The sequence below is a fragment of the Vigna radiata genome, chromosome 11 (genome assembly GCF_000741045.1).
Source record: "Vigna radiata var. radiata cultivar VC1973A chromosome 11, Vradiata_ver6, whole genome shotgun sequence".
NCBI lineage: Eukaryota > Viridiplantae > Streptophyta > Magnoliopsida > Fabales > Fabaceae > Vigna > Vigna radiata.
The window spans coordinates 6,475,487-6,501,391 of record NC_028361.1 but is presented as its reverse complement, the minus strand read 5'-3'; the positions used below and the strand labels follow the sequence as shown (position 1 = coordinate 6,501,391).

The following is a 25,905-nucleotide window of genomic DNA, read 5'->3' as shown; positions in this document are numbered from 1 at the left end:
GAAAAAGAAAATCTTATTAAAGGATTTAACCCGAAAAAAATTATCAAAAATGATTTTTTTAACTGAACCGCCCTTCAAAGAAGAAATTACAGCCACTGGAAATCCTCCCTTTCAAAATTATGCATGAATAATAAAATTTTAAAGTCACACACATCACTAAAATTTGTTTTCCGGATAGAGTTTATTACTCTATTTATTTCTACAGCATAAAAAACAATGCGGTCACTCAATTCTTCCTTCATGGCACAGGATAACCTAAAGAATCTTTTGTAAACAAATAAAAACAAAATATAACATTAAAGTGAAACGGATTACCATAAACATCGAGATGAGATTGAAAAATACATTTAAATGTAGGAACTTCCTTCAGTATAAAAATAGTTCTTTGAAGCACTTCTAACATGATATGCACCAACCAAGAATAAGACATGAGAATGAAGACCATTTTTAATCATACACTATTCAACAATACATGCATTGAGTTCCAATTAGCTGCGGATTGACACAAAAATTGGAACATGCTAAAAATAGTTTCGATTACTAACAGCCTCCGATTACTAACAGCCGCGAAAATGCTACCAACAAAATAAAAACATACATAACAAAGAGGATGTAAGAGATTACTTCTTTTCTTCCTCCTCTGATGGCTTGTCATCGTTCTTCTGTTGAGGCTGGATAAACAATACGATCAGAAAACTGAGAGCAGCATAGGATATATATATATATATATATATATATATATATATATATATATAGAGAGAGAGAGAGAGAGAGAGAGCAAAATTCCATGTGCCCCACCCCAAAAGCAAAGAAAAAGTTCAAATTTGAGATAGCAATTAGCACGATGCATAAAATATCAGAAGCTTAATACCAATTAAGCTATGTATAAAAATCTTGTTATCCATTCAAAAAAGCACATCTAAAGAATTACTGTTACAGCAAATACTTGTCACGGAACTTCAAGTACAATATTAACCCTGAAAATACATTAAAAAAAAAAAAAAAAAAAGCACACAGCCACAGATGAGGGTGAGATCATTTCAAAACTTGGGCTATTAAGAACATTCATTTTCTAACTCCACCTAATAATTATTGTGTTTCAATATTAAAAGGTAAAGCCCACGACTGTCCTCGTGGCCTTCAATGGGCAGACATCATAAACGCTTCCCATAGTATTTCCATTATTAGTAGGATATTACCAAGCAAATTAATATATCAATTAAAGGAGGAGAGAGTGGAAAGGTTACAATAGGCCAAGGAACTGTAACTATGCCTGCACAGAAAATCTCTTATACGATTTCTTTCAAATCGAATGTATCTTTTTCCATGTAGAAAGACTAACCTCAGACTGATTTTGCATCGACGCCAGTAAATCCTTGACAGAAGGATCATTTGGGTCAACCCCAGGAAGCTGCGGAAGCAATGAAGTATTACTTAGTGCAAAAAGTACACTGCAAGAATACACTGTGTTCAAAGAACAAAATAAATAAATATTGGATTTATGGACATACAGATGCAAGGATAGAAGATACAAAGGATTGATCAGCCAACAATTTGCTCATGTCCGACTGACTTGTTTGATCCTTTGAACTATCTGCTATTGACAACTGGAGAGCTGCAAGCAACAAATGACCAAAACCCGGAAAATATCATAAACACCACTAATGCTTTAATTGACTTAGAGATCGTAAGATAAAAACTAACATGTTAACCCTGTGTACAGGTCATAGTAAGCTTACCAAAATCCACAAAACAAGTAGAAGCTAACTGAGAAAGTATGTAAATGCAGACAAAACAAACACTATTCATTGGAATCTATATAATAAAATCTATCTACTTCACCAAATGCACACATGTGAAGAAATCTTCTCTACACCACGATGTTTGAGAATTAGATTAAATGACCAAATTTGATAACTAGTTCAATCATCAAGATATATATAAATAAGGCATTTCTCCAAATGTGAAAAATTAGATTCACAATATGCAAAACAACTATCCAAGTTTAATGGAAGGAATATGATCCACTTGGACACTTTAAAAGGAATTGTGTGTGTTTTCCTACTGGACAAATAACAGTCATCATGTTCAATGTCTCATGGGACACTTACGTTTAACGTCTTCAAGAGTATCCATGCCTATATCTGTGTTTCTTATATCAAGACATTATAAACATAAAAACTCACCTAGAGCCAACTCGGGATCACTTGCAGATGCTTCTGACATATCTGTATCCTTTACATCATGGCTAATGGCAGGATCGTCCATTGACATTGCTAGTGCCTGCTGTAGAAGGGCATTTTCATCGTCCTGTTTCCATTAGAAGGTCAATACAAATAATAAAAATACTGCTGTAGTCGGGCATTCTCATACCCTAAGATTCTCATAACCAACCATCAAATCACTTGTCATGTTCTCAACTTCAGACATTGCTGCACTGGCATGCTCAGTCATTGTTGCATCTTGTGAGCTGGCTTGCTGCTCACCTCCCTTCTCTTGATTGGCAGCATCTTCTGCAGCCTTCTTTGCAGCTGCTTCCTGCCTGGCTCTCTCTTCTTCCATTGAAACTCTTAGAGCAAGAGCCAATTCTGGATCCAAGTTTGGATCCACACCAAATTCGAATCCAGATACACCACCAGCTGCTGCAGCAGCAGCAGCTGCAGCAAAACCACTTCCACCTTCCCCATCACCGGTAAAAATAGGTGTACTGCCACAAACAACATAACATGAATATCTTCAAGTTAGATAAGGAAAAAAGGGAGAAACAAGAGATAAAAAACAAAAGTAAAACATGAAAGTGAACCCATAAACCTTATAAGTACATCAGAAAGAGCATTTGGACCAGATGGGACGTGTACGATGTGGCTGGTATCATTATTGTTAACAGCTGCAAGGAGTGCTTCCAGCTTCTCTGACTTCCCCTCATCTTCTTCACCAAAATTAACAATATCAAGGGCAACACTGTTCTTTTTCAACTTTCTTCCTATCATCTCCAACATCTTCTTTTCATGCTTGATAGGACTGAAAAACATTGAGAGATAATTAAGACAAATAACTACAAAAGATACAACTTCAACAAGGAAAAAACATAGATACACGTACCTTCCAGCAAAGACAATAATTCTCTGCTGTTGCTTTTTATTTTGCCGATGCTTAAGAGCCAGCTGTGCCACCTGAATGCCAGCAGCTAGGTTCATCTCACCACCAGTTTCTAGTCCTAAATGAGGGGGAAAATGAAATCATATTTCAACAAAAGCAGAATCCACCACGACACACTGTGGTAGAAAAATATACATCAGACATGTTTGATCATGCGATCAGAATCCAGTTCCCACCAAATCTGTTGGATAGCTATAATTAAAATAGTATTATTTTTTGTTTGGATATTATGATAGTATTTTAATTATTAAATTCTGCATTGCATACGCTTATGAGTTTACAAGTTGAGTCATTGAGTCTACATGTCAAGTTCATGAAAGTTCTGAGTTTGCGTAGATCAAAGTTTGACAAACCTGTTATCTCCTTCTATATATTAAGGATAGAGTGACTTAAAAGAAATACAAGAACATCAGAATTAAATCATGAAGAAATTGCAGGTAGTTATGCACCAATCCTCACATCATAATTTTAATTATTTGGTCATTATTGTTATGGAACCAACATTGAAAAACAATTCTGTCACACGCTTTTTTTTGTAGAGAAAGTACAGAATGATTTCTGGATTTCCAAGATATGTGGTGCTTGTACTAGTCATTTTAGTCACTACTCGTTGTTTTAACCTAAGTAATTTTATAAGCGCACAACCTAACAAAACACAAATTTTAATAATAAAACTACAATAAGAATTTTAACCAATTCATAAAGAGGCTAGATTGACCAACAGGACATGGTCTAAACAATAATCTAGAGAAGCAACACAATAATAAAAGGAAAAAAAAAAAAAAAAATGAAATACTGACCATGCATGCAGGCTAAGATCTTGCCCAGATCACTGGTAGGGGTGACCAAAACTCGAACGCCTTTCCCTGCCATTGTGAGAACTCCCACTGTATTTTCTGGATTAGACTGCACGCATTATTAAAGTCAAAACAATTTTTCAGCACAAGTGAACCTACACAATTAGTTCAACCTCTAATTTAAAAACCTAATCTAAATCACAACATCAACACAACAAAAAAAAAAAAAAAAAAAAAAAAAAAACGCTTAGTTCACCCTATCTCTAGCCAGCTTTAACATTTCCGATTTCCGAGTCTTATCCAATTCTAACTAATTTTCGAAACTAAATAAATTAATGAAACGATAACAAATATAAAAGAGAGAGGAGGGAAATGTTAAAGCAGAAACTGTACGGTTTAGCATAACCTAACCTGAGTCTTTGCACCACAAATAAGATTAACAGCGTCTGCTTGAGCTTGAAATCGAGAAGGAGCGTAATCCCCGTTACGCATCCATTCCGAATTGTCGATACAGATCATCGTTGCCTGTTGAAGAAAGAAGCACGATGAAACTAGTGTTACCGTAACATCAAGGAAAAACCCAAAAATTGATTGCTAGGGTTGGTGAAATCAAAGCGAGAGGGGAAATCGGGAATTACCTCGAGCACCATTGTTGAAGATTCAGAAACTAAAGACTGAAAAGAACTTTGCTGTTAAACCAAAACCGACTGTTAAATTCTCTGAAACTACTAATCTGGTGCAGCGTACTACGAGTGGGACGGAGCTTGTTGGGCCTACTAAAACAGGCCTGTCTGAATTTATTAGGGGTTTTCCTTCCTGCACCCCATCAGTAGAAAAAGACTAAAGTATCCTCATTCATTTTACTATATCATTTATGCTGGAGGAATAAGAGAGAATAGAATGCTGTATAGGAAAAAGAAAATACACACACATAGGTTTCACGTGTTAAGAAAGATTTTGTTAAAATGCATCTTATGTGTTCAAGAAGCTTAATTTGAGAAACTTATTCTATAAAATATTATATATATTTTCATATAATTTGTTTAGAATTTTATTTTAAAAGTCCTGTTCTAGAAATATTAATTTGTAAAAATACCTTAAGCTTGTATTTGTTTCTAAAACTAGAAAAAGTAAGAGTAAGGAAAGACAGGGAAAGCCCGAAAATTAAAACATAGAAATAACAAAATTCAAGACGGAAATTTCTATATTGAGATGCGAAGAAATTTGAATTTACATATTTAATTAAAAAAAAAGGTGATCTATCAATTAATAAAATATTTAATTTTTATTATAACGTAATAGATCGTTCAACCTATATAAACATAAAAAATTAATAAATAAAAATATAAATTTATTCTGAAATATATTTTTTTATTTATTAAAGTTGTACAATAATCTTTATTTAATCTAAAGTTTATTTTATCTTTAATTTATATTTTGAACATTTACTTTTAAATTAAATTATTTTTAATATTTGATTTATAAAATATAATCTAAATATATTAATATACAATTAAATTCATTATATTAAGTCAATTAAATTTAGGATGTTTCATCCTGTAACTTTCTTTTTTTATCTATACTTCCAAAATTATATATATGATCTTCAATCTTTTATTAATTTTTTTTTCTTCTCTCTTCGTTCACTCCACTCGTTTTATTTCTTACCTAACTTTTGTTCGTTAAAAACTCAATCGTTTAAGATTTGAAATACATTTTGCTTTTAATTTATTTTCAAAAAGTCGCGAGCTCTTAATAAGTTTTCGAAATCAGGTTAAATAAGTTTTCAAAAACAGATTAAAAAATTTAAAATAAGTTTAAGGAAGAAACATATTTCGAAATATATTTATTCCTTAAACACATTTACGTTTAAGAAAAAACGTGTTAAATTTAAAATAACAAAAAAATAACAATTAATAAATTTTGAAAAATAAAAATAAAACAAACAAAACAGAAAGACACAAGTAACAAAATTTCAAATAAAAAATAACAACTAAATATAATTACAATATTTTAAAAAATTAAACAAAAAATATAAAAATAACGACCAAATAAAAAAAATTGTTGTTGCTTGAAATTATATTGATTTTGGTTATTTGTTTATAATTGTTTAACTTAATTTTAGTTGACTTTTTTAAATATTGTAATTGTATTTAGTTGTAATTGTTTATTTAAAATTTTGTTAATTGTTTTTTTCTCTTTCTTTTATTTTTAATTCTTCAAAAATTTGTAATTTTTTTGTTATTTTAAAATTAATATGTTTTTTAACGTAAATAACACATTTCTTTATTTCTTAGACGTCTTTTTAATTATTTCTATTGTATTTCAAATATATTTTTTTAATTGATTTTCAAAAATCTATTAACTCTTAAAACTGATTAAGAGCTAACATAGAAAAAGTATTTCAAAGCTTAAGTTGTTGAATTCTTAATCGGTTTTCGAAAATAGATTAAGAAATAAAAAAGATAAAGTGAGTGAAAAGAAAAGAGAGAAAAAAAATTATTTTAATAAAACATTGAAAGTGATATTTGTAATTTTGAAGGTGCAGATAAAAAGAAGAAAAGTGAGGGTGAAACACCCTTAAATTTATTAACAACTTTGTACCCACTTTCTCTTAATCTAAACGATTTTACTCTTTTTTTTCACTTTAATCAAAACAAATAAACGAACAAATATGCTATTCAATAAAGAAAGAAAACATTATTTTGCATTTCACCTTTACAATATGGCTGAAAAGTATGAAAATCAATTTCTTTAGGTTTAATTACTTCTTTTTTCTCCAGTTTAGTTGAAGTGTGTCAAATTCGTCCCTTTCTTAGAAAAATGTCAATTTCGTCCTCATATAAAAAAAATTTGTGTCAATCAAGTCATCTCCGTTAAAAACAAACTAATGATGTTAAAAACTTAAAGTTTTGAATAATAACCACTTCATGGGTCCGATCCCTGATTTTGCAGTGGATAAAGTGAGTTTTGAAACCGATCCCTGATTTTGCAGTGGATAAAGTGAGTTTTGAAAGCAATGATTTTTAACGAAAATGACTTGATTGACACAAATTTTTTTTATTTAAACTTCCTTTGTTAATCTTCATCTAATGATGTTTACCCGAAGTAGCTTTGGAAGATAATATTTTATGTCCTATACATGTCTCAAAAAGTTGCATTGCATGTCTCTGGTTGTCCTTAGAGTTTCTAGTCATGTCATGACTCTACATATCACGTTGCATTTTCATTTTGTTATGCTTGAATAAGGAAAAGAATTAAAATAAAAGATGCATTACATAAAGTATTTGGATTTAACCCATCACTCTAGCAATCTCAAGACAATGGAGGAGACGAATCATGGATTATATCATGAGGATCATTTTCATAGCTTGGAAATGATGCATCTGCTTGAGTCCTTGACACATGATCAAGATAAGAGAGACAAATATCTTTAGTCCCTGAGGAGCTTCCTTCCTCAGTCATCAAACCACGCTCGTTTCCACAGATAAAAGAACTTATCGATGCTGTTGATGTTGCAGTAAGGAGTGCAGAAGAATAACTTTGTCTCTCCTTCACTCTTCTCTGCCATTTAGAGAGTGATTTTCTCACATTTTCAGAGACCACGGTCTTCTTGAACCTTGAACCCATCTGTATTCACATAACAAAGATTTTAAGAGGGATTACAAATGTAAGAGTACAATTACAGGTGGTCAGATAGTAGGTGGAACAACATGTTCACATAAATCTCGTTAGGAAAGATTCCAATCATAACTCTGATATCATGATAAGAAGTGAACTTTAAGCCATATATTATAAATTGACCTTAATTCTAGTTAATTCTAGTAGACGTGAGATTTCCAACAATATATTAGCTGATAAATAAAGAAAAGGAAGCTGTGTAAATTTACCTGTGTGATGATAACGTAGAGAGGAAACGTTATAAAGCTACACCAGACTTGGGAGATGACCCTGTGGCAACAAAAGAGCAAAAGTGCATAGTAATTTTGGTGGATTTGTGATTCAATATAATTTGTAAAAAGTGTAAGAACATTGACAAAAAGTAACGCATACCCGAATGACAAGCGTATCACAATAAAGGTTCGGTTGTTCATGAAGCAAGAAGGATCTTTAATTTCCCACTGAACCCAAAATAAAGGCAACAATTCAAGATAATGCAAGTTTACCATTTTTGCCAAGTTCTCGATTTAATCCAAAACCAAGAAAAACTATGGCAATATGGTTAGTTCATAAAGCTACAAACCGAGATGTGGCAAGACAGAATATCATGTACTGTAATATGAACAAAATGTCAGTTTCTTACCAAAGACCATAGGAATGTAGCCATTTCAAATGCATTCTGAAATATTACAACAGGGAGAAAGAATGTAAGTGTATCAGCAATGAAAAAGCAAAATGGAAACACAATATTGCTTACCAAGAAGGAAATCAATTGAATTAACCGTAATAGGAACCTGGGCTTTCCAAACCAAAAGAGCTCATCTCTTAAGTTAAATTGGTGAGGTTTCATATTTGGGCAACGATTTATTATTTCAACAGCCAACTTTACTACCACTCGGTGCAATTTAGTACCAATAATAAGGATCAACTAGAATGCAAGTCAATAACAGGAAAATTATTAGTGAAATGTAACTAATAGTATATGGTAAGTGGAAAAGAAAAGCCTTAGCAAACAATATCAGGACTTACTATTGCTGGAACGAAGGAAAGCCAAAAGTAAAAGTTGCTACCTGAAGGAAAATTATGAAATTTAGTTTCACACTAGGTCCATCAAAAAACTAGCATGATATATAAAAAAACATTAGACTATGCCAATGTTAAGCGAGACCATAAACATGCTTAACAGTCTAAAATAGAGTAATAGTCTTTATCGTCACAACACCAGGAAATATATGGCTGACGTTGCAATTATGTTGCATATGGTTTCTGCATGTCACTGTTCTCATAATAAAAGATCATCTACTGTTGCATCTAAGGGTTGTTCATGCCATCCACTAAATTTCTATCGTCTATACAATATGATTTGTCAAATCAGTACTACTGTTTCAGATATTTTGAGTTTCCTTAGTTGAATTCACTGAAGATAAAACAAACTACTCTGCTAGTATCACCCCTGAGCAACATGCTTTTAAGCTAAAGCTTACCATGAAAATTTAGGAAAATACAGCAGATGGCATATACCCAGAGAAGTACGCTGCAAAACAAGTTCAGAAACTATCAGATTTGTTTCACGAGCCAGAACAACATATAACAACACAAAGAAAAGAGTTACAAAATGTAGCTAATCATAGAACAAAACTCCCCCTATTCAATTAAGCTATCCTTCTTAAAAATCTAAATAGTATGACAGTAGCAAATTTGGTATGATAAAACAAAGCCACTAGTCATCTGAATTGAGGAACAATACCTAACTCCAACTATGTCACGAAATTCCTCATCCATGCTTCGAAGCATATAGTTGTGGAAATCGTATGTTGTGGGAAGATCATGGTTCTATAGAACACCAGAACAAAGAAGAAAAAGAAGAAATATTAGCTAGTAAACTTAAATTCTCATCTTTAGGTATTCATTTCCACCTTTTTTAACACAATGAGAAGAAAAGGAAAAAAAAGGTAACAACAGTTCACTTAGAGTCATGCATGACTAATTAACTTTCCTTTTTTGTTTTCAGTTAGATGTATTGTACAGAAATCTATAACATATACTACAGCAAAAAAAAATCAATATCTCCATTAGTTTCCTCCATCAACTTGGTGTTGTTATTCATGCAGTTCAAAACTATGGACTTATTATGGCTTATCTAAACTTTTTTATTTGATGGAAGATACTGGTATGCTGTGACAAAAAATTGACTCACAGTAATGAAGCCTAAGCGCAATGCCATGTAATCAGCTCGGTGAATAGAACTCCAAAATTGGCGGCTGAAGCATAGCTGCAATACAGGTTCATCAGTATTCTAAGCCAACTGCTACTGAAATGTCAAATCATGGCAACTAACAAACACAGCATATTGGCACAATTCTCTTATTGGAAACTATCTCTGGACTGATTTTTTTCCTTTTGGAATTCATATATAATTAACCAGATGGATCCATTCCATCAACTTTTGGATCAAACAATGAAATAAGAACAAAATGTAGTAGTAAACCATGAGTAGATGCAAACTTTCTTGCAGATGCAAAAATTTTTACATTGTCAAATATCTAATTGCCTAAAGAGATTAATAAGATAGAACAGAATGACTGTATAAAGTACCAGCCAAACAAGAATTTTGTGATGACTCCAAGGATGGGATGTATGGTGAAAGACGAATGTATTAAGCCGCCTCAATCTTATGCTTGTTGTACTTTGTGAAGTATCTAAACTAAGACAATTTGATCAAAAGGGATTATGTTGTAAAGAATATCAAGCTTAATGTACTGCGAAAATAATTCTTGTCTCATTGCAAATTTGCAATTATCGGGATGCTTAGAAGTCAGAACCTTGTATGCTTTGTACAGCAATAGTCTTTGCTTCGTTTTCCCATGTTCTCCAGCTATATATCTGAATATCCTCTAAAATAAGACAATCAGTGCCTGATCAACAAAAATAGAAATGGGAGAAGGTTTCTTCATGACTATTTGATGAACCTTGATCATGGCCAGGGCAACAGCAAGAAAGCTATAGGTAACATGGGTGACCCCAAGAACAAACACAAAGCGATGAAGCTGCTCAAGACTTTCATAAGAAGCCAATGATTCGTGACCCTACATAGAAAGTGATTACTTTTCAGTGAAATTGGCCTTTGTGGATTCCACTTTTGAATTGAATTGAACTATTGATCAGAATAGTTTGATTGCAACTTGCATTACCAACCGTAGGCTAAAGCTTAGCAAATTTACAATTGAAACGTCACTGGAAGAGATAGCACAACTACCTCAGGGCAATAATTTCGCAAGCCATTGTTCACTTGCCCTTTGACAACTGTTCTATTTGAATATTCTGAACTCAACCAGACCACACGTTTCACAGAATTCTTTTCCAATGGGCACGGAAAAAATCTGCTGCTTATTACCGATGACTTAACGCAAATCTTTGCCACAAAAATAATCCAATGACCCATCAGCAATGACAGAAGCCCAAAAAGCATCAATTCTGCTTAAAAAAAACATTCAAAAAACATGTAACAGTAAGTTCCATTGTTATATATAACAAGAGAAAAATACTAATGAAATCTTGAGGTTACAACTCCCCACCTTCTTTGATCTTTTCCAGAGCAGAAAGCAGAGATTTTCTCTTGGTTCTGTCCAACCACTGTGACATTATTCAATATGTAACACACCTATAAATATGAGACCTTGGAAGAAGAGACAAACTAATCATAAACTACGTACCTTTACCAGTTTTTTTAACGTGCCCTGAAACAAGAAACTAAAAGAAACAAGGACAGTGATCACAGTTGCCACGGCATAGGTGGGGGTGTCAGCTAAGGATCTTCCTTCGCCATTTTCTTCCCCCATGTCTGGTATTCGTCCTCAAAACAGCAGCACTGTCATGAAAATTATGTCCTTCAACGGGGCTTATAACGAAAAAATAATATCAGAAAAGAACAAACAACTCCACAGTGTGCATTGTCTCTTCAATGCATTACATAGTTTGGGCCATTAATGCGGAGATAGAGTTGGTGGTAGCTCTGCTGTGGCAAAATGTCGAGACTTTGTCTTTAGAAAATTAATATGCACATGCTTGTGCTGCCACGAACTAGTTGAGAATAATGGTCCCATTTACTGATATCATAACCATGTCAGGTTCGGCTAACCACTTACTTCAAGTGGGATCTGTCGCTTGGCCACGTTTGAACAACGACACAACGTTATGGTCACTTGTTCACCAATAAGAATACGCAGATCCAACATCTTCAGAATTGGATCAGGATCTTCAAGTGGAAAATAAATGAATAAACAAATAACTATTCTTAACAAACCATAATGCATCACCAAATCATACATATCTACGTGCGTTTAAAGCTGAACAACGTATTTATTATTTTCATATTCATTGCCCCTGCTTTCCATCACGTATTAGCGGTTGGTGTGAATATTAATATTGAATGATTGAACTCGTCCACCATGTCATCTCATTCCAACTCCAAATAGTGCCAAAAGTTCTTTTTTTTCTTGTATCAAACGTTGTTAATAATAGTAGGATTTACTAGTAAGTTGAGTTAAGAAAAAAATCTGTGATCAAGAAAGTGAAAAACATTAGAAAGGCAAAGTTAAAACAAAGGACACAACACATGAAACCAATTTAGTTTTCTTCAATTCAAATACCAAAATAATCATCGGATCATGAGTCCATCTTGTATCCACACAACAAAAAGACTAACGAAATTTAAGAAGTTGTACATTTACAAGAAAGAATTAAGGTACAATCTTTGCATATTATAACTCCTCTTTGGCTGCTGGTATCTTCACTGGGAACTTGTTTATAACCCATTCCTCATAACCTCCTCCCATGTCCTTCACATTCTTAAAACCCTGCAATTCAAATCAAACCATACAAGTTAGTGTCATCAGCCATTGTCAAATGAAGTAAACAAAGGAAAATTATAGCTGAGTGATGTTCAGATATTTTACAGCCACAACTATATTTTTTATTCGAAATTAAATTGAGATGAATAAGTAGACCGATGTTGACATGAACTAACTTAACTTACATCTGACAGAAGAGCAGCGGTTGCATAGAAAGATCTCCCACCAATTTGACAACCCTGAAATGCAGATTCATACAAAATATAAACAGATGTTGACTTTAACTAACATTAACAGTTGAAATTGAAGCTTGCATTTTGAATGCAAAATAATGAATAAAAGGAGCGAGAAAAAAGGATAGTTACCACAATGATATGATCTTCTTTGTTACAAGCCAAGGAAACCTCTTTCACAAAATCTGGATTCATTACCTTGCCTGCCCTTCAAAATCACAGAAGTTGTTAACGGTAGAAAAACTGTAACCTGACAGACTCGCAAACTGGTTTTAATATTAGGGGTTGAAAAGTCTCTTACCCTTAGGTGTATTCAACATGTATGGAATGTTAACGATATTAACTGCATCTACATACCCTTTCGAGAACTCTTCCACCGTCCTATATAATGTTTACCAAAAGATTTAGCTTCTTTTAAAAGAAACAAACAAACGTTATCCAACACTGGAAAAACCAATTAGGAAAAGGAAAACAAAAGAACTCCTTAAAATACACTACGTACTACGTGTGTTACCTAACATCAAGATAAATGGAACCAGTCTGGATAAGATCCCTGGCTGCGCGCACATCAATGGTGACAACCTTTGCTCCTGTGCTACAAAAGAAAAGAAGCAAAAGAAGAAACACCGACCAACGAGGTAACAGGGCCACCGAAAATGCCATATTCAAGTTCTATAGAAGCTGAGCACAAATACGTTATTTATGTGTACTCAGCACGTGGATATGACTGATAAAGTGTCGGTATCAGGGTGCTCTGTTGCATGGTTTAAGCCTTTGAAATCAAACATTCAAGGAAAAAGAACACAACGCCGTTGAATTAAGATACGAGGAGACATACTATGCTGCTGGTGCTAGGTTTCTGCAGCAGCTGTTTCGGTTTCGCTTTCAGTGGGCGTGGCGTCGCCAAATTTCACTCACATGAAATTATTCTTTATATGACACTTGGATCGCATCTAATATGAGTCACATTGATGATTCCTGGATTTCACCAATTCAAGTATCCGATTCATACTTTTTAAAATTACATCAAAATAAAAGTAAATTCAGTTATCTATAAATAAATATTCCAGAATGTTATATTTTTTATTTCACAAATATATTTTAACTAATATTATTAAATTAATGTTATATTTTTATGATATATTGATATGAAAATAGCCAAAACATTAAAATATAAAAGTGAAAATAAAAAATGTAATGATGAAATAAGTAATAGAAATGGAAATATCACTTCCATTTAGGGTGTTGCAACAACATCTACTACTCCAAGTCCCTACACCTCTTCCTTTTTATTACAAAAATATCTTACACTTCTCCATGTTGCAATCCTGGGTTTTGAAAGTCGATCAGAAATAATTTGTATTGACCAATCAAATGGCTTTGCTATTCCACGCAGCGAAAACAAAGTCTACAATATTCAGAAAGCCCTTTATAGACTGAAATACTCTCCAAGGATTGGGTATAGTAGGATTGACAGTTATCTATTGTATAAAGGATTTTAACAAAGCGAAACTGAATGTAAAAAGGTCATGAAATGAAATGCAACTTATTGTGTCGTTGTATTTTGATGATTTGCTGGTTATTAGAAATAGTTCAGATTCATTGAACAAATTCAAACATGAAATGAAAACTCAATTTGAAATGACTGATTTGGAAGAAATGAATTACTTTCTTAAAATGAAGATACACCAATGTAATGCGGGAATTTTCATCACAAAAGAAAAACCTAAGGTTGTAACATGGGAAAGTGTAGGATATTTCTGAAATTAAAAAAAAAAATTAATGAGAAAGCGTAGGAATTTGGGGTGGTAGAAGGAGTAACAACCTTTCTCTTACTGTGCATCCTTCCATTCAGGTCCAGACAGAACAGCCTTTTTGAAGCCCTTTACCAGCCCAACCCAGTTAAGGCCTGTGAAAAGATATTGGAACAAAAAAATAACGAAACTTCGGCTGCTACTTCCTGCACCCTTAATATTTTTAATACCCATTCTATCCCTGGGTAAATAGTAAAAAGGTAACCCTAATGTGTGTGTGTATATATATATATATAAGGGTATTAAAATATGAAGAACTCATAAAGGTGGTATATGTTTTAAATTTTTCCAAGTAAAAAATATCCAATAATGAAAATCACAAACCAGACATAAGAAGCACTGTTGTGATGTTACATCATACAAGTTGTTCAAGCGAATGTAACATATTTGAGGGTTCACCTTAATCGGATAAATTTGACTCAAAACGAAAGTGGTACACCAGGATTTACAATACGAATCCTTTTTAATCCACTTCATCATTTCATCAAAGAAAAAAGAAAGGAAAGTAAAGGCTCTTTTGTACGGTTTTCATTTTTCTATTGGTTTCAACATTCAAAACTTTGAAAGAAAAGGCTTCAAAGTAACAAATGAGAAACTTGTATATAGCTGTCCATGAGTTTAGATAAAGCAAAACTGCTATTGTAACTAAGCTAATCAGGATCAAAGTTTTATATATAGACAGGATTAAATAAATATAAAATGATTCATCTGTTTTAAATTTTAAAATTATATTTTTTTTTGTCCTTTAAATATTACACGATTTTATAATAAATGAATAATAATTTTGGAATGTGAACTTAAGTAAGATACTAAGAGTATTGTTAATATGAATTTATTTGAAAATATTTTGTTCAGTGTTTGTACCTGTTAAATGAAGTAGTTGCATTTTGCCTTTGGCGTGAAGAAACATATGAGAAAAAGTTGAAATTAGAAAGAAAAGAAGCACTGAGAGAGATAGACATAAGTGATGTTCATATCTTGGGGCCAAAAGATTACTTGGTTGTTTTCTTTGTGTTAGTAGTCATGTGGGTTTTTATCTCAAAGAGCAAAACATCCTATTTTGCCGAAACGATAATTATATTTAGACAACATTTTTTTTACAACATTTTAACATTGATTACGTATAAATTTGTGATTGATAAATAATTATTCCACAATCAATAATAATAATCATAAACATTATTGTGAAGTAATTTTTGACCAATCACATATTGACACGTAATCAATGTTCAAATGTTGTCAAAAAAATATTGTCTAAATATCATTATCCTATTATTTTCTTTTCTGCCTAATAATTTTTAATTTATGATTTTAATAAATTATAGTAAAAAACTTAAAAGAATTTGGTAAACCTTCATCTCAAATCAACGATTAAATGTGTGACACTTTTTTTCACTTTCTCTATCCTTTTCATGGTCTTTCATTTGTATAGAAAGAAGGAAAGGTAGCTTCCTTCAACATGACACTTGAAAAAGGGTTTGAAAATACAAGTTATAAATTTCTTAGCTGTTTACGATATTCTTCTCTGTCTGCCCATTAAATCATTCATGATAGATAGTTTAAGCTTTTTCTGGACGACAACGCAACGTTCATCCCAAAGTTCCATCCATTATCTTTTTTTCAGATTCCTCACAAATATCTTCCCCAAATATCTCCCATACCTCTTACATTCAAATTATTTAAGTCTATAACGTAATGTCGGCATATTTATTTGTTTTTTATTATTATTTTTATTTTACTTCATTTTGGTCTGCTAAAGAATATTTTTTTGGTGTGCTTGTAAAGTTCAGAAACAAAATTCTTATTCCATTTTGTTTTTTCAATTAAAGGACGCCAACTTTTAGTTTTATGGTGTCTTATATGTTTAGTTTCAAATGTCTGCTATATGTATAGAGAATATAAATTAAAAGAAACCAAAAATTTAAATATGGTGTTATTTAAAAGCTTAATACACTTTTAATCTATTTTTATAATTGATATTTATTTCTCATGTACATTTATAAATCTCTCAGTTTATCAAATTTTTTTCAAAATTAATAAAAAAATCCATTAAAATTCGTCCTTGTGTATGAAATAAAATAAGCACTCATTTGTATACAATCACGTTAGAAAAACATAAGTGATATAATTGACACTTTATGGTATATATTTTTTATATTATTATGCTGTGGCTATATATCCTCATTTTTACTACATTTTAAAATTAGTACAATGAACAGAATAATATACAATAACATTTATGTTACTTTTCATTTAATATGTTTAACTACTAATGCATATTTATATGAACTATTTTTCACTGCTTTGTCACTCAACAAAATATTAAAAAAAAATTATATACACAGAAATAAGAAAACTTAGAATACACACTTTGGACCACCTTTCGCACTCACCGAATTGTGTGACTTAAAAGTTATTTGCCATTTAAAGTCACCCATTTTTATTCTTTGCGAAGCTCCCTTATTCCGATTTACTTTTTTATTTCTCTTTTAATGTTTTAACGTTCATAACTCTTTCTAATGTAATTATGTTTTTGGTGTATGTATTATTGGGCAAAATTAGAAAGGGTCTTTTGCGTAAAATTTTTAACTATTTTAATCTTTGTTATTTCAAAAATAAGGTTTTAGTATTTGATTTTGAAAGATGTTAAAATTTCACTAGCAAACGGCTGCCATGTGTTTTTTTTAATTAATTATTTTTTTTATAAAATCAGTATTACCTTTTGACATGTATTTATAGTGTTGGTTTATGGACTTTGGATTAGGGAAACCTTTCAATCATAGTCCAATAACTCTTAATCTCTTCTTATCTTAATCACATTCCGTAACTTACCTCTCTCGTATCGTCACTTGTGACCGTTGGAACTTCTTACTGATAAGAAACCATCTGTCCTAGTCATTCGGTGTATCTCGGTACATTCACTTTCATCCACTACAATCCAACATAAATCCACACAAAAATCACATCCATCTTTACCTACAAAAATCACTTCTACATATGATAACACAAACATCGTCATCTTCACATTCGTACAAACTTAAAGACCAAAACAAAAATTCCTCCATTGTTCTCCCTCAATTTTATTCGTCTTATTCTTCATCATATTGTTCACATAACAAACTTGGATACACATATATACTAGAAAAACTAGAGGGTCGTCATTTTAGTCACTGTGAACACACATTTCAACAACATAGTAATCAATAGAAGTGAAAATAAGTAGGGCTAAAGAATAGATTTGCATGATAGAGTCTAGTCGATTAGTGGCACAGTTAGAAATTTGGAAGTCTCCGCAAGAAAAAAAAAGGAAGGAAAGGGAAATGTTGTCAAACACATCAGTATAACAGCAACAAAGCTGGCGATGGACGATGGAGGTATGATGCTTGCTATGTGTTAGAAGAAAAGAAAGGATGAAAATTGTGCTTCTTATTTCATAATAAGGAGATAGTACAATCAATATATATATAGTTGTTTAGAGCAATATAAAAAGGAATATAAGTATAAAAACAGAATATAAATATATGAACATAAATGCACAAATATGAATGGAAAATAAATTAAATCCAATATCTACCCTCAAGCTGCAACATATATATCCTTAATGCTCAGCTTGGACAATAAAGATTGAAATTGTGTTGGATGCAAAGCTTTAGTATGAATGTCTGCAAGTTGTGCTGAAGTAGAAATAGGAAGGAGCTTAATTACACCAGCTTGAACTTTAGTATTGGATTTAATTTATTTTCCTTGTTGTTGTGTGTAGCCTTTGGCTACTAACCTTGCCTTGTATCGTTCAATACTCCCATCAGCATGCCTCTTTATTTTGTATACCCATTTACATCCAATAGGTTGGTTTCCATAAGGTAGATCAGTCAAAACCCAAGTTTTGGTATTTTCTAAAGCTGCAATTTCTTGATCCATGGCATTTCTCCAACAATCATATTTGATGGCTTGGTTATAGGTTTTAGGTTCACTAACTTGGGAAAGATTAAGGACATATGATTTATGAAGAGATGGTAATGCATTATATGAGAGATATGAAGAGATAGGATATAAGGTACCTATGAATGACTGAGTGTGGCAGAAGAAGTAGATAACATGTTGCAATGATAGTCCTGCAAATAAAATGGTTTATGTTTTGGCCTGGTTGATTTCCTTTGTGGAGTAGCAGTGGCAGGTTCAACAGAAACAGGTTGAGAAGAAAGAATAACAAGGTTTGGAACAATAGAAGGAGGAAATGTAGGTGGTAAAGAGGGTTGATCAATAGCTTCTGCTTATGAGAAAAGAGGTGATGGAGAGGAAATGATTTTGGTGACAAAATCCAAGGAATTTGAATTTTGTGTATCAATAGGTGAGTGCTTGTCACTAGTAAGAAAAGGAAATACGTTTTCATAAAATACTACATTCCTTGATATAAAAATTTCCCTTGATTTGAGATCTAACAAAAGGTAGTCTTTCACTCCCTTTTTAAAACCAAGTAAAACACATTTTCTTACACGAGGCTGAAATTTTGTTCTATGAGCTTGAAGAGTTGAAGCATAGCAAAGTGAGNCAAAAACTCGTAAGTAAGTAATGTCAGGTTTAACATTGTGTAATAGCTGAGATGGAGAAAAATATGCCAAAACTTTGGAAGGTAAAATATTAATGAGTTGCACAGCATAACAAACAACAAAAATTATGGGCAAATGGGATTGAAACATTAAAGACCTAACGACATTGAGAATGTTTTGATGTTTTCTCTCAACAAATCCATTTTGTTGAGATGTTTCAGCACAAGATAATTGATGTTGTATCCCTTTTTATCGATAAAAATCTGTCATTGCAAACTCATTACCATTATCTGATCTAACAACTTTTACATCAATGTCAAATTGAGTTTTGATATAAGAAACAAAGCTAATAAGTTGTGATCTTGTATCAGACTTACTTGCCATCAATTTAATCCATGTGAATCTAGACATATCATCCACTACAATTAAGAAATATTTGAAACCATCAACAGAAGAAGTACAATAGGACCCCCAAGTATCAACATTAATTAAATCAAAAGGAGCTTTTGAAACAGTAGTACTTAATTGAAAAGGAAATTTTCTTTGCTTAGAATAGTGACAGGTATCACAATGAGTGTATTTTGTATCAGGTAAAGTGGCATACATGGTGTGTAATTTGGTATAACAAGAAGAAGAATGTTGCCCTAGTCTAGAGTGCCAAATATCTATAGAGTTAGGTCTTATTGTAGAACAAGCAATAAAATTCTTAGGAGAAATAACAGTTGGTGAAGCAAGGGGTGTGGATGCAGGAACTATCATGACATACAAGCCATCTCTTTCTTCAGCTTTCCCAATCATCTGTAGGGTTGGCTTGTCCTGTATTTCACATGAAAATTCAGAAATGATAATTTTACAAGATAGAGATTTAGTTAACTTTGTGACCAAAATAAGATTGACTGAAAAATTAGGAACAAACAAGACATTATGTAAGGTAAGGTGTGGGCCAAGAGAAACAATACCAAAGAAATGAACAAATGAAGAATTCTTGTTGGGTAGACAAATTGTAATTGGTGAGATTCTATGATAAGAAATAAAATGAGACAAAGAACTAGATATATGATCAGTAGCACCTGTGTCTAGAATCCATTGGGAAGATACACAATTTTCACCCCTTCTTTTCTTAAACACTCGTACGAATTTGGGCATGTAGTATTTATATATCCTATGCAACTATTATTCATTCTCTCTATTGTGTTTTTGATAGAGGTTGAAGATCATCCTGCTGAAAAGGAGACTGAGAATTCAGTCAGCAAAGTTATGCTTGCAAGAGTTTTAACAAAGAAAAGATTGGCTTTAATCAAAGCATGGGAGGGAAGTGAAAAGACAAAGTCAGAGAACAGGGCATACAAAAAGCACTCGACTATTGAGTTGTGGAAGGATAACAAGAAAGCATCAATAGAGGCAGAATGCAAGAGAATTGAGGAAAACTTGGAAAGGAAGAAGGCTGAGTATGTTGAAAGAATGAAGAATAAAGTTGTTGAGATTCACCAGTTAGCTGAAGAGAAAAGGACATGCGTGGATGCACAGAAGAGTGAAGAATTCTTGGAAGTAGAGGAGACAGCTGCAAAGTTTCGTAGCCGTGGAGTTACGCCAAGGAAATTCTTTGCATGCTTTAGTGCCTAAGTTTCTTAGGTGAATGAAGCACTAAATTCTCATCGATTTGTTATATGTTGTTACACATTTAATTATTGCTTGTTGTGTTATTTTTTCATATGTACTATTTGGAGCTGTTGATTTGAAGAGGATAAATTAGCATAGAAATAAGGGAAGAAGATTTGCCTCCCATAGTTGTTCATATTATTGTTGAAAAAAATATTAGCAATTTAATTTATTTCAAAAAGAAATGTTAGAAAAAAAAGAAAGAATGAAAATTGTACTTATTTCATAATAAGAAAGAGAGTACAATTGATATATATAACTGTTTAGAACAATATAAAAAAAAATATAACATAATATAAATATAAAAACATAACATAAATACATAAAATAAATTAAATCCAATACTATGCTCTCGATGATAAAGCTAGCTCGAGAATTCATGCCTCGAAAAAAGGACAAAGAAGGAGACACGACTCCAACAAGATTAGTCTGTATTAATAGCAGTTTCTCTGTGAAGCAAGTGTGTCAAGAATAGGGAATGTACATGTTATGATTAGGCCCGAGAGAGGAGTCAAGAGAAGAACTCTTGATATTTAGAGTTTCTTTTGAAGAAAAATTATAAAGTAAGTTAAATATAGTTTTTGTACGCATCTCCCAATTTTAGTTTTCTCACCTCATAGGTCATTGTGATGGATTTTATAAAAAAAATTAATTTTAATTAAAGTTAAAGAAAAAAACATATTTAATTCTTTATAATAATAATGGTTGTACTTATTTTAATAATAATATAGTTATCTTTTAAATATTCTCAAGATTATCTTGCATACGTTTTTATATCAAATGTCGTTGATCACGAACAAACTTACATTTTAGAAGGGTTCTTAAGTTGCAAGAGATTTATTGTAATATCTATAATTTGAAAAGTGAGTCTCTTGCTAATGTGTGTAATATATATAAAATACATAAGCAAATGATGGTGTAGTTCCACTAAGCTTATCTACATCGTACGCATACATAGAAAAATCATATGCAGGAATGGGATATTCCGTGAAAAGATTGGATTCATATGTGGTGGTAGCATTTGAAATAAGTAAGTGAACCAATTTTGTTTGCTCTTATATTTATTTAGTTATCTTGGGTGGTATGGTTGATTAGATTTTTGTTGTATTCTTATTTAAAAGTAGATGATGGGCCTCAAAATCCACTAACTGGACTTGAGTGACACCATGATTTTCATCATTAATTCTCTCTATACCCTACCCTCCAATTCCAAAGGTCCAAGATTAAAGAAATTAGAGGAACCTAATCAAAGGAATAATAATAAATAACCCCCAAGAAATGATTGAAACGCTTCTTATACCATTACTTTTCAATTTACACAAATAGAATTTAGCCATCACCATAGTACTCTCTTCTGATAAATGTGTATGGATGGAGTTTCTGTGAAAGGGAAGGAAGATAGATCACTAGGAGAGAGAGGGACCCACCAAAAGTGAAAGAATGAAAACAACAACCACCCAAAAATACACCTTTGAAGTCACAAAAGGCCGTGCTCGCGTCGAGGCCCCTGTCGCCGTTGCCATGTCGGCTAACCACGAAGTAGAAGCCAATTCCGATTGTTCCACCGACGAACCTGTCCCCGTCACACTCCCAGACTCAGAATCCGTTCCCTTTGGACTCGAATCTGTAGAAGACTTCAAACTGCAAAAACAGCAAAACGAATCTCAATCACCATCCATCATGCTCTTACATGAATTCAAATCAATAAGTAAGAAGCATAAAACAGAGGACTAAACGAAAATAAGGTTGTTTTTGTTACTTTGTTTACCTAGGAGAAGAGGGGCAAAATGTTATTGTGTAGTCGGCGCCGGAACACGTGAACGTGCTGGTGGCATCATCGTACGCGTAACTATAGGCTTTGGGACATACGGACTTGAAAATTTCAGAGTAAGTAGAAGGCTTGCAAGTCGAAGGGTTACCAAACGCGCCGTTGCAGCAATACTCCGGTTTCCCAAACGCGCCGCAGGCGCTCTGACACGCGTCGCCGCCCTCCACCCTCAGTTCCGATGGGCAACGCCGATTGAGATCCTCGCCGCACCCCGTGGTGGCGCAGGACCCCGACCCGCCTCTCGCCGCCACCATCATCGGCAGATTATAGCCGTCGACGAGGCTCACGTCGTAGTAGTCCATGGAACCGGTGCCGAGAGTGAACTCGGCGAGAGTCGCCGGCGGGGAGGCTCCGGCGCCGTTGCAGTTGACCTCTCCAGAACCGCAGTCGGCGGTGGCGCAGGTCCCGCGGCCGGAATTGTCGAACTGGCAACCGGTTCTGCCCCAGAATCTACCGGACCAACCGGTCGGAGCCTGGAAGCTTCTGGAACCCCCCTTGGCGAGTTCAAAGCCCGTGGTTGCGAGTTCCGGCGTGCCTAAAATCCCTGGCCACACCGTGTAATCGCACTTGTTGACGAAAGTAAAGGTTGCCCCTGAAACCCCTGCATTTGAAAACACGAGGGCATAGTTTGGTTATTCCCATGTATGATTCTCCAACACCCATTTTGTTAATTTGATAAAAGAAATTAAATTTACCTCTGAAGACGAGGAAGAGTGCGATGCCCAAGAGCGCTTGAGAAGGGTGTGAGGTATATGAGAGCAGAGCCATTGTTTGTTAGCTGTGGGTTATGGAAATGGAAAATAGAAACTGGTATTGTGATATGATATGTGTTGTTTACGATAACAAGGGATAAAGAATTGAGATGATGAGAGTTGAAGCAGAATCTCTGCTTTATGAAGTGCTGCTACTGATAACTTACATATAATTACTAGTCTAGCACTCTCTTTCTAGGAAGAAAAAGAGTGAAGAAGATGAAGAGAATTTGGGGAATCTGAATGCTAACCTCTGCATTCTTATTTATAAAGAAACGGCCACGCTTTTGTTTACTGTAACTGGAGCAGTGAGTGACTGAGAGAGACAGAGTGGGGAAAGAGGGGTGAATCCAGTTTCCACCTCCAATGTTTTTTTTTTTTTTTCGATTTTTTAGTGAGTGCAGTGTAAACAAAAAAGAAAATGTCGGTCAAAAAATCTAGTGCAGCGAAATGATTTTTCTTCTGTTGCAACCGGGTGATGTGGCGTAATACTCATGGCTCTCTTGATTGCCACATCCACATTTTTCACCGGTGCAAGTAATCCAAACCGTACTATATTATATACCATTTTATAAACCAAACCCTTTTTATTTTTTATATGGATATATACATCATTAATTTCGATTGTAGCCATATTATAATGATCATAATTTCTATGCTTGTTTTACATGGATTTCTCATGCTTTTTTTCTTTACATTAAAAAAAAAACATCTTAAATATTTTATTACATGTGCTACTTTATATTTCATTCCTCAATGTCTAACAATTTACATATCTAACGACTTAAGTATTTATGATATATTTTGCATTAAAAAATAAATAATAAAACATCATATACAATATAAATGATTTTATAATATAATTTAGTCCTAATTAAACGTACATAAGCAATTTATTATTTTTGTAATAACTTATTATGAGAGAGAAGGATACCATAACATGTGTATCTAAACTTTATATCTAAACAGCCTATGCAAATTTGGTACCGACAACCAGCATGGTTTTTCCTTAATTAGTTTGCCAATTTGGAGTATACTGACGTCATGTACAATAAAAGAGTGAAGATGCTATTCAGGATCAGGAACAGAGGAAAATGTCAAATTCTCTTCCTTCTTATTAGTATTATTTACAATTTAGAAAATCTAAAATATTATTTTTAAGGCTTAATACCTATTTCGGTGTCTTATTTGGGAGGGTTTGTTTAGAGTGGTCTTTTTTTTTTTTTTAAGTTTACTATAGTCCTAGATTTCGCAAAAACTGTTCAAAGTGGCCCTTTTTGGTTACGGCGTTAACTTGACTAACGGCAAAACTGCCAAGTGTGTAATATGTGATAATGTGGCATTATTTTGTCTTTTAAAAAAATAAATAATTGTGACGTGTAATTAAAAAATGAATTAGGGGTAATTTTTGGTGTGTAATTAAGTAAATCATCATGTTACAGTACTGATTCATGGTTATTGCTCCAAATTTTAAAAGCAATGGTTAGGGTTTCTGGTTATTTTCTCCAGAGTTTTCGAAAGTTAAAAGACTAGGGTTTGGAATGACTTCTTCACAAAGTGGTTATTCTTGCTCGAAGACAACGGGCAAAGGAGCTTCGCATTCATCACAGGGTGGTGTTTCGAGGGGTGTTGGGATAACCCCTATGTGCTTCTCGTGATGAATGACTAGGTTGTATCGAGGTGTAGAAAACGAATATGGTGGAGTGATGCTGCGATTTGGGTTTTTGCAGATTAGGGGTTTTTTGATTTGGGATTTTAGGTTTTCTGTACATTTTGTGTGATTTTTTTGATTTGGGATTTTAGGGTTTTCTGTACAGTTTGTGTGATTGAGGTTGAGGAAAAAGGAAATTGAGATTGAATGAAGGTTTTTCTCGTACTTGAAGATTGCGAGGAAAAAGGAATTCTCCTCTTTTTTATGCTGCTGCAAACATCCTAAGAGGCTTTCACTATTTAAGAATAAAGACATCCATTAAACAAAGAAGTCTCACATGTATCATCTAGAGTATCAGCAACNAAGGAAAATTGAAGTACGAAACCAGTCTTCAGCTAGTCATGAAAACTTTAATAAAGCTTTTAGGTCTGTGACAGCTTCTTCAATGGCATAAACTATCATCTTCTTGTTCAACATAAACATATATCTAATAATATATTCTGTTAGGTATNCTTAATATGTATGATANNCATATACNTCAGGGAGCACATTGCACAATTTTTAAAGAAAAGGGGGACCACATTTAACATTTTTAAACCATTAGGGGGACTACAACGAACTTTTTTACACGAACCCAGATTGTTCATTTTAATTACAGTAGAAACTGATAATCATCCTTTACATGAAGAACACATAAATTTTCAAAATTCTCAAAACATTCCTTGTAGTTATGGCAACTTTCGTTACAACAATGTGAGGAATGTGAAAATCCTTTGCCCCATGTCTTCAAACAAGAAGAACAACTTTGTGAAGAAGTCATTCTTAACCCTAACCCTTTGCTTTTAAATTTTGGAACAACAACTTTGCTAACTGCAGCGCAACACGAATGGCCAGAAAACCCATTCGTTGTTGAACGAACCACACTCTTGAGCAAACCACGAATTCAATTACACCA

At 33.2% G+C, this 25,905-nt stretch overlaps 5 protein-coding genes across 13 annotated transcripts; 1 reads left to right on the top strand and 4 right to left on the bottom strand.

Annotated features, from left to right (window-relative positions):
- Window positions 1-384: 384 nt before the first annotated feature.
- On the bottom strand, window positions 385-4,744 carry LOC106776317 (26S proteasome non-ATPase regulatory subunit 4 homolog). Of its 4 annotated transcripts, none has more exons than XM_014663729.2 (10): window positions 4,595-4,744; window positions 4,368-4,481; window positions 3,960-4,065; window positions 3,103-3,217; window positions 2,812-3,021; window positions 2,374-2,707; window positions 2,187-2,286; window positions 1,512-1,615; window positions 1,343-1,411; window positions 385-671 (listed from the first exon to the last, which is right to left on the bottom strand). In XM_014663729.2, exons 1-10 carry the CDS (start codon window positions 4,604-4,606, stop codon window positions 621-623), a joined length of 1,215 nt encoding a protein of 404 aa, XP_014519215.1. In that variant the 5' UTR covers window positions 4,607-4,744; the 3' UTR covers window positions 385-620. The 4 variants fall into 4 exon arrangements, with proteins under 4 accessions (XP_014519215.1, XP_014519216.1, XP_014519213.1 ...); XM_014663730.2 differs by having other exon boundaries at window positions 2,187-2,283; XM_014663727.2 differs by having other exon boundaries at window positions 2,187-2,310; window positions 2,395-2,707.
- A 2,469-nt stretch (window positions 4,745-7,213) lies between these two features.
- Window positions 7,214-12,099, bottom strand: LOC106776957 (MLO-like protein 4). 6 transcript variants are annotated; one of them, XM_022775564.1, is made up of 15 exons: window positions 11,330-12,099; window positions 11,192-11,249; window positions 10,870-11,090; window positions 10,586-10,702; window positions 10,439-10,499; window positions 10,212-10,315; window positions 9,814-9,888; window positions 9,364-9,449; window positions 9,101-9,150; window positions 8,646-8,686; window positions 8,374-8,544; window positions 8,260-8,295; window positions 8,010-8,077; window positions 7,847-7,907; window positions 7,214-7,586 (listed from the first exon to the last, which is right to left on the bottom strand). In XM_022775564.1, the coding sequence occupies exons 1-15, from the start codon at window positions 11,453-11,455 to the stop codon at window positions 7,272-7,274; spliced, it is 1,590 nt and encodes a 529-aa protein (XP_022631285.1). In that variant the 5' UTR covers window positions 11,456-12,099; the 3' UTR covers window positions 7,214-7,271. The 6 variants fall into 6 exon arrangements, with proteins under 6 accessions (XP_022631285.1, XP_014519927.1, XP_022631283.1 ...); XM_014664441.2 differs by having other exon boundaries at window positions 10,873-11,090; XM_022775562.1 differs by having other exon boundaries at window positions 8,260-8,544; window positions 11,330-11,484; window positions 11,587-12,099.
- A 133-nt stretch (window positions 12,100-12,232) lies between these two features.
- Window positions 12,233-13,634, bottom strand: LOC106777369 (rhodanese-like domain-containing protein 17). Its single transcript, XM_014664949.2, has 5 exons — window positions 13,214-13,634; window positions 13,001-13,080; window positions 12,832-12,902; window positions 12,652-12,705; window positions 12,233-12,472 (listed from the first exon to the last, which is right to left on the bottom strand). Exons 1-5 carry the CDS (start codon window positions 13,360-13,362, stop codon window positions 12,377-12,379), a joined length of 450 nt encoding a protein of 149 aa, XP_014520435.1. The 5' UTR covers window positions 13,363-13,634; the 3' UTR covers window positions 12,233-12,376.
- Window positions 13,635-17,874: 4,240 nt separating this feature from the next.
- LOC106776680 (remorin-like) lies at window positions 17,875-20,799 on the top strand. Its single transcript, XM_014664158.2, has 2 exons — window positions 17,875-17,887; window positions 20,265-20,799. The coding sequence occupies exons 1-2, from the start codon at window positions 17,875-17,877 to the stop codon at window positions 20,681-20,683; spliced, it is 432 nt and encodes a 143-aa protein (XP_014519644.1). The 3' UTR covers window positions 20,684-20,799.
- A 1,185-nt stretch (window positions 20,800-21,984) lies between these two features.
- On the bottom strand, window positions 21,985-23,662 carry LOC106776400 (thaumatin-like protein 1b). The gene is made up of 3 exons (XM_014663848.2): window positions 23,243-23,662; window positions 22,488-23,148; window positions 21,985-22,360 (listed from the first exon to the last, which is right to left on the bottom strand). Exons 1-3 carry the CDS (start codon window positions 23,313-23,315, stop codon window positions 22,126-22,128), a joined length of 969 nt encoding a protein of 322 aa, XP_014519334.1. The 5' UTR covers window positions 23,316-23,662; the 3' UTR covers window positions 21,985-22,125.
- Between the last annotated feature and the right edge of the window lie 2,243 nt (window positions 23,663-25,905).

Coding starts and splice junctions, on each gene's coding strand:
- LOC106776317 (XM_014663727.2), bottom strand. Junction 4,066..4,367: donor TTTGTGGTGCAAAGACTCAG/GTTAGGTTATGC, acceptor TAATGCGTGCAG/TCTAATCCAGAAAATACAGT. Junction 1,412..1,511: donor TATCTTCTATCCTTGCATCT/GTATGTCCATAA, acceptor TTGCTTCCGCAG/CTTCCTGGGGTTGACCCAAA.
- LOC106776957 (XM_022775562.1), bottom strand. CDS start 11,455: ATGGGGGAAGAAAATGGCGAAGGAAGATCCTTAGCTGACACCCCCACC. Junction 11,091..11,191: donor TCTGGAAAAGATCAAAGAAG/GTGGGGAGTTGT, acceptor TTTTTTAAGCAG/AATTGATGCTTTTTGGGCTT. Junction 10,316..10,438: donor TGCTGTACAAAGCATACAAG/GTTCTGACTTCT, acceptor GTCTTAGTTTAG/ATACTTCACAAAGTACAACA.
- LOC106777369 (XM_014664949.2), bottom strand. CDS start 13,362: ATGGCATTTTCGGTGGCCCTGTTACCTCGTTGGTCGGTGTTTCTTCTT. Junction 13,081..13,213: donor TCCATTTATCTTGATGTTAG/GTAACACACGTA, acceptor AACATTATATAG/GACGGTGGAAGAGTTCTCGA. Junction 12,473..12,651: donor CCGCTGCTCTTCTGTCAGAT/GTAAGTTAAGTT, acceptor TTTGAATTGCAG/GGTTTTAAGAATGTGAAGGA.
- LOC106776400 (XM_014663848.2), bottom strand. CDS start 23,315: ATGGCTCTGCTCTCATATACCTCACACCCTTCTCAAGCGCTCTTGGGC. Junction 23,149..23,242: donor ACTCTTCCTCGTCTTCAGAG/GTAAATTTAATT, acceptor TTTCAAATGCAG/GGGTTTCAGGGGCAACCTTT. Junction 22,361..22,487: donor TTTTGCCCCTCTTCTCCTAG/GTAAACAAAGTA, acceptor CTGTTTTTGCAG/TTTGAAGTCTTCTACAGATT.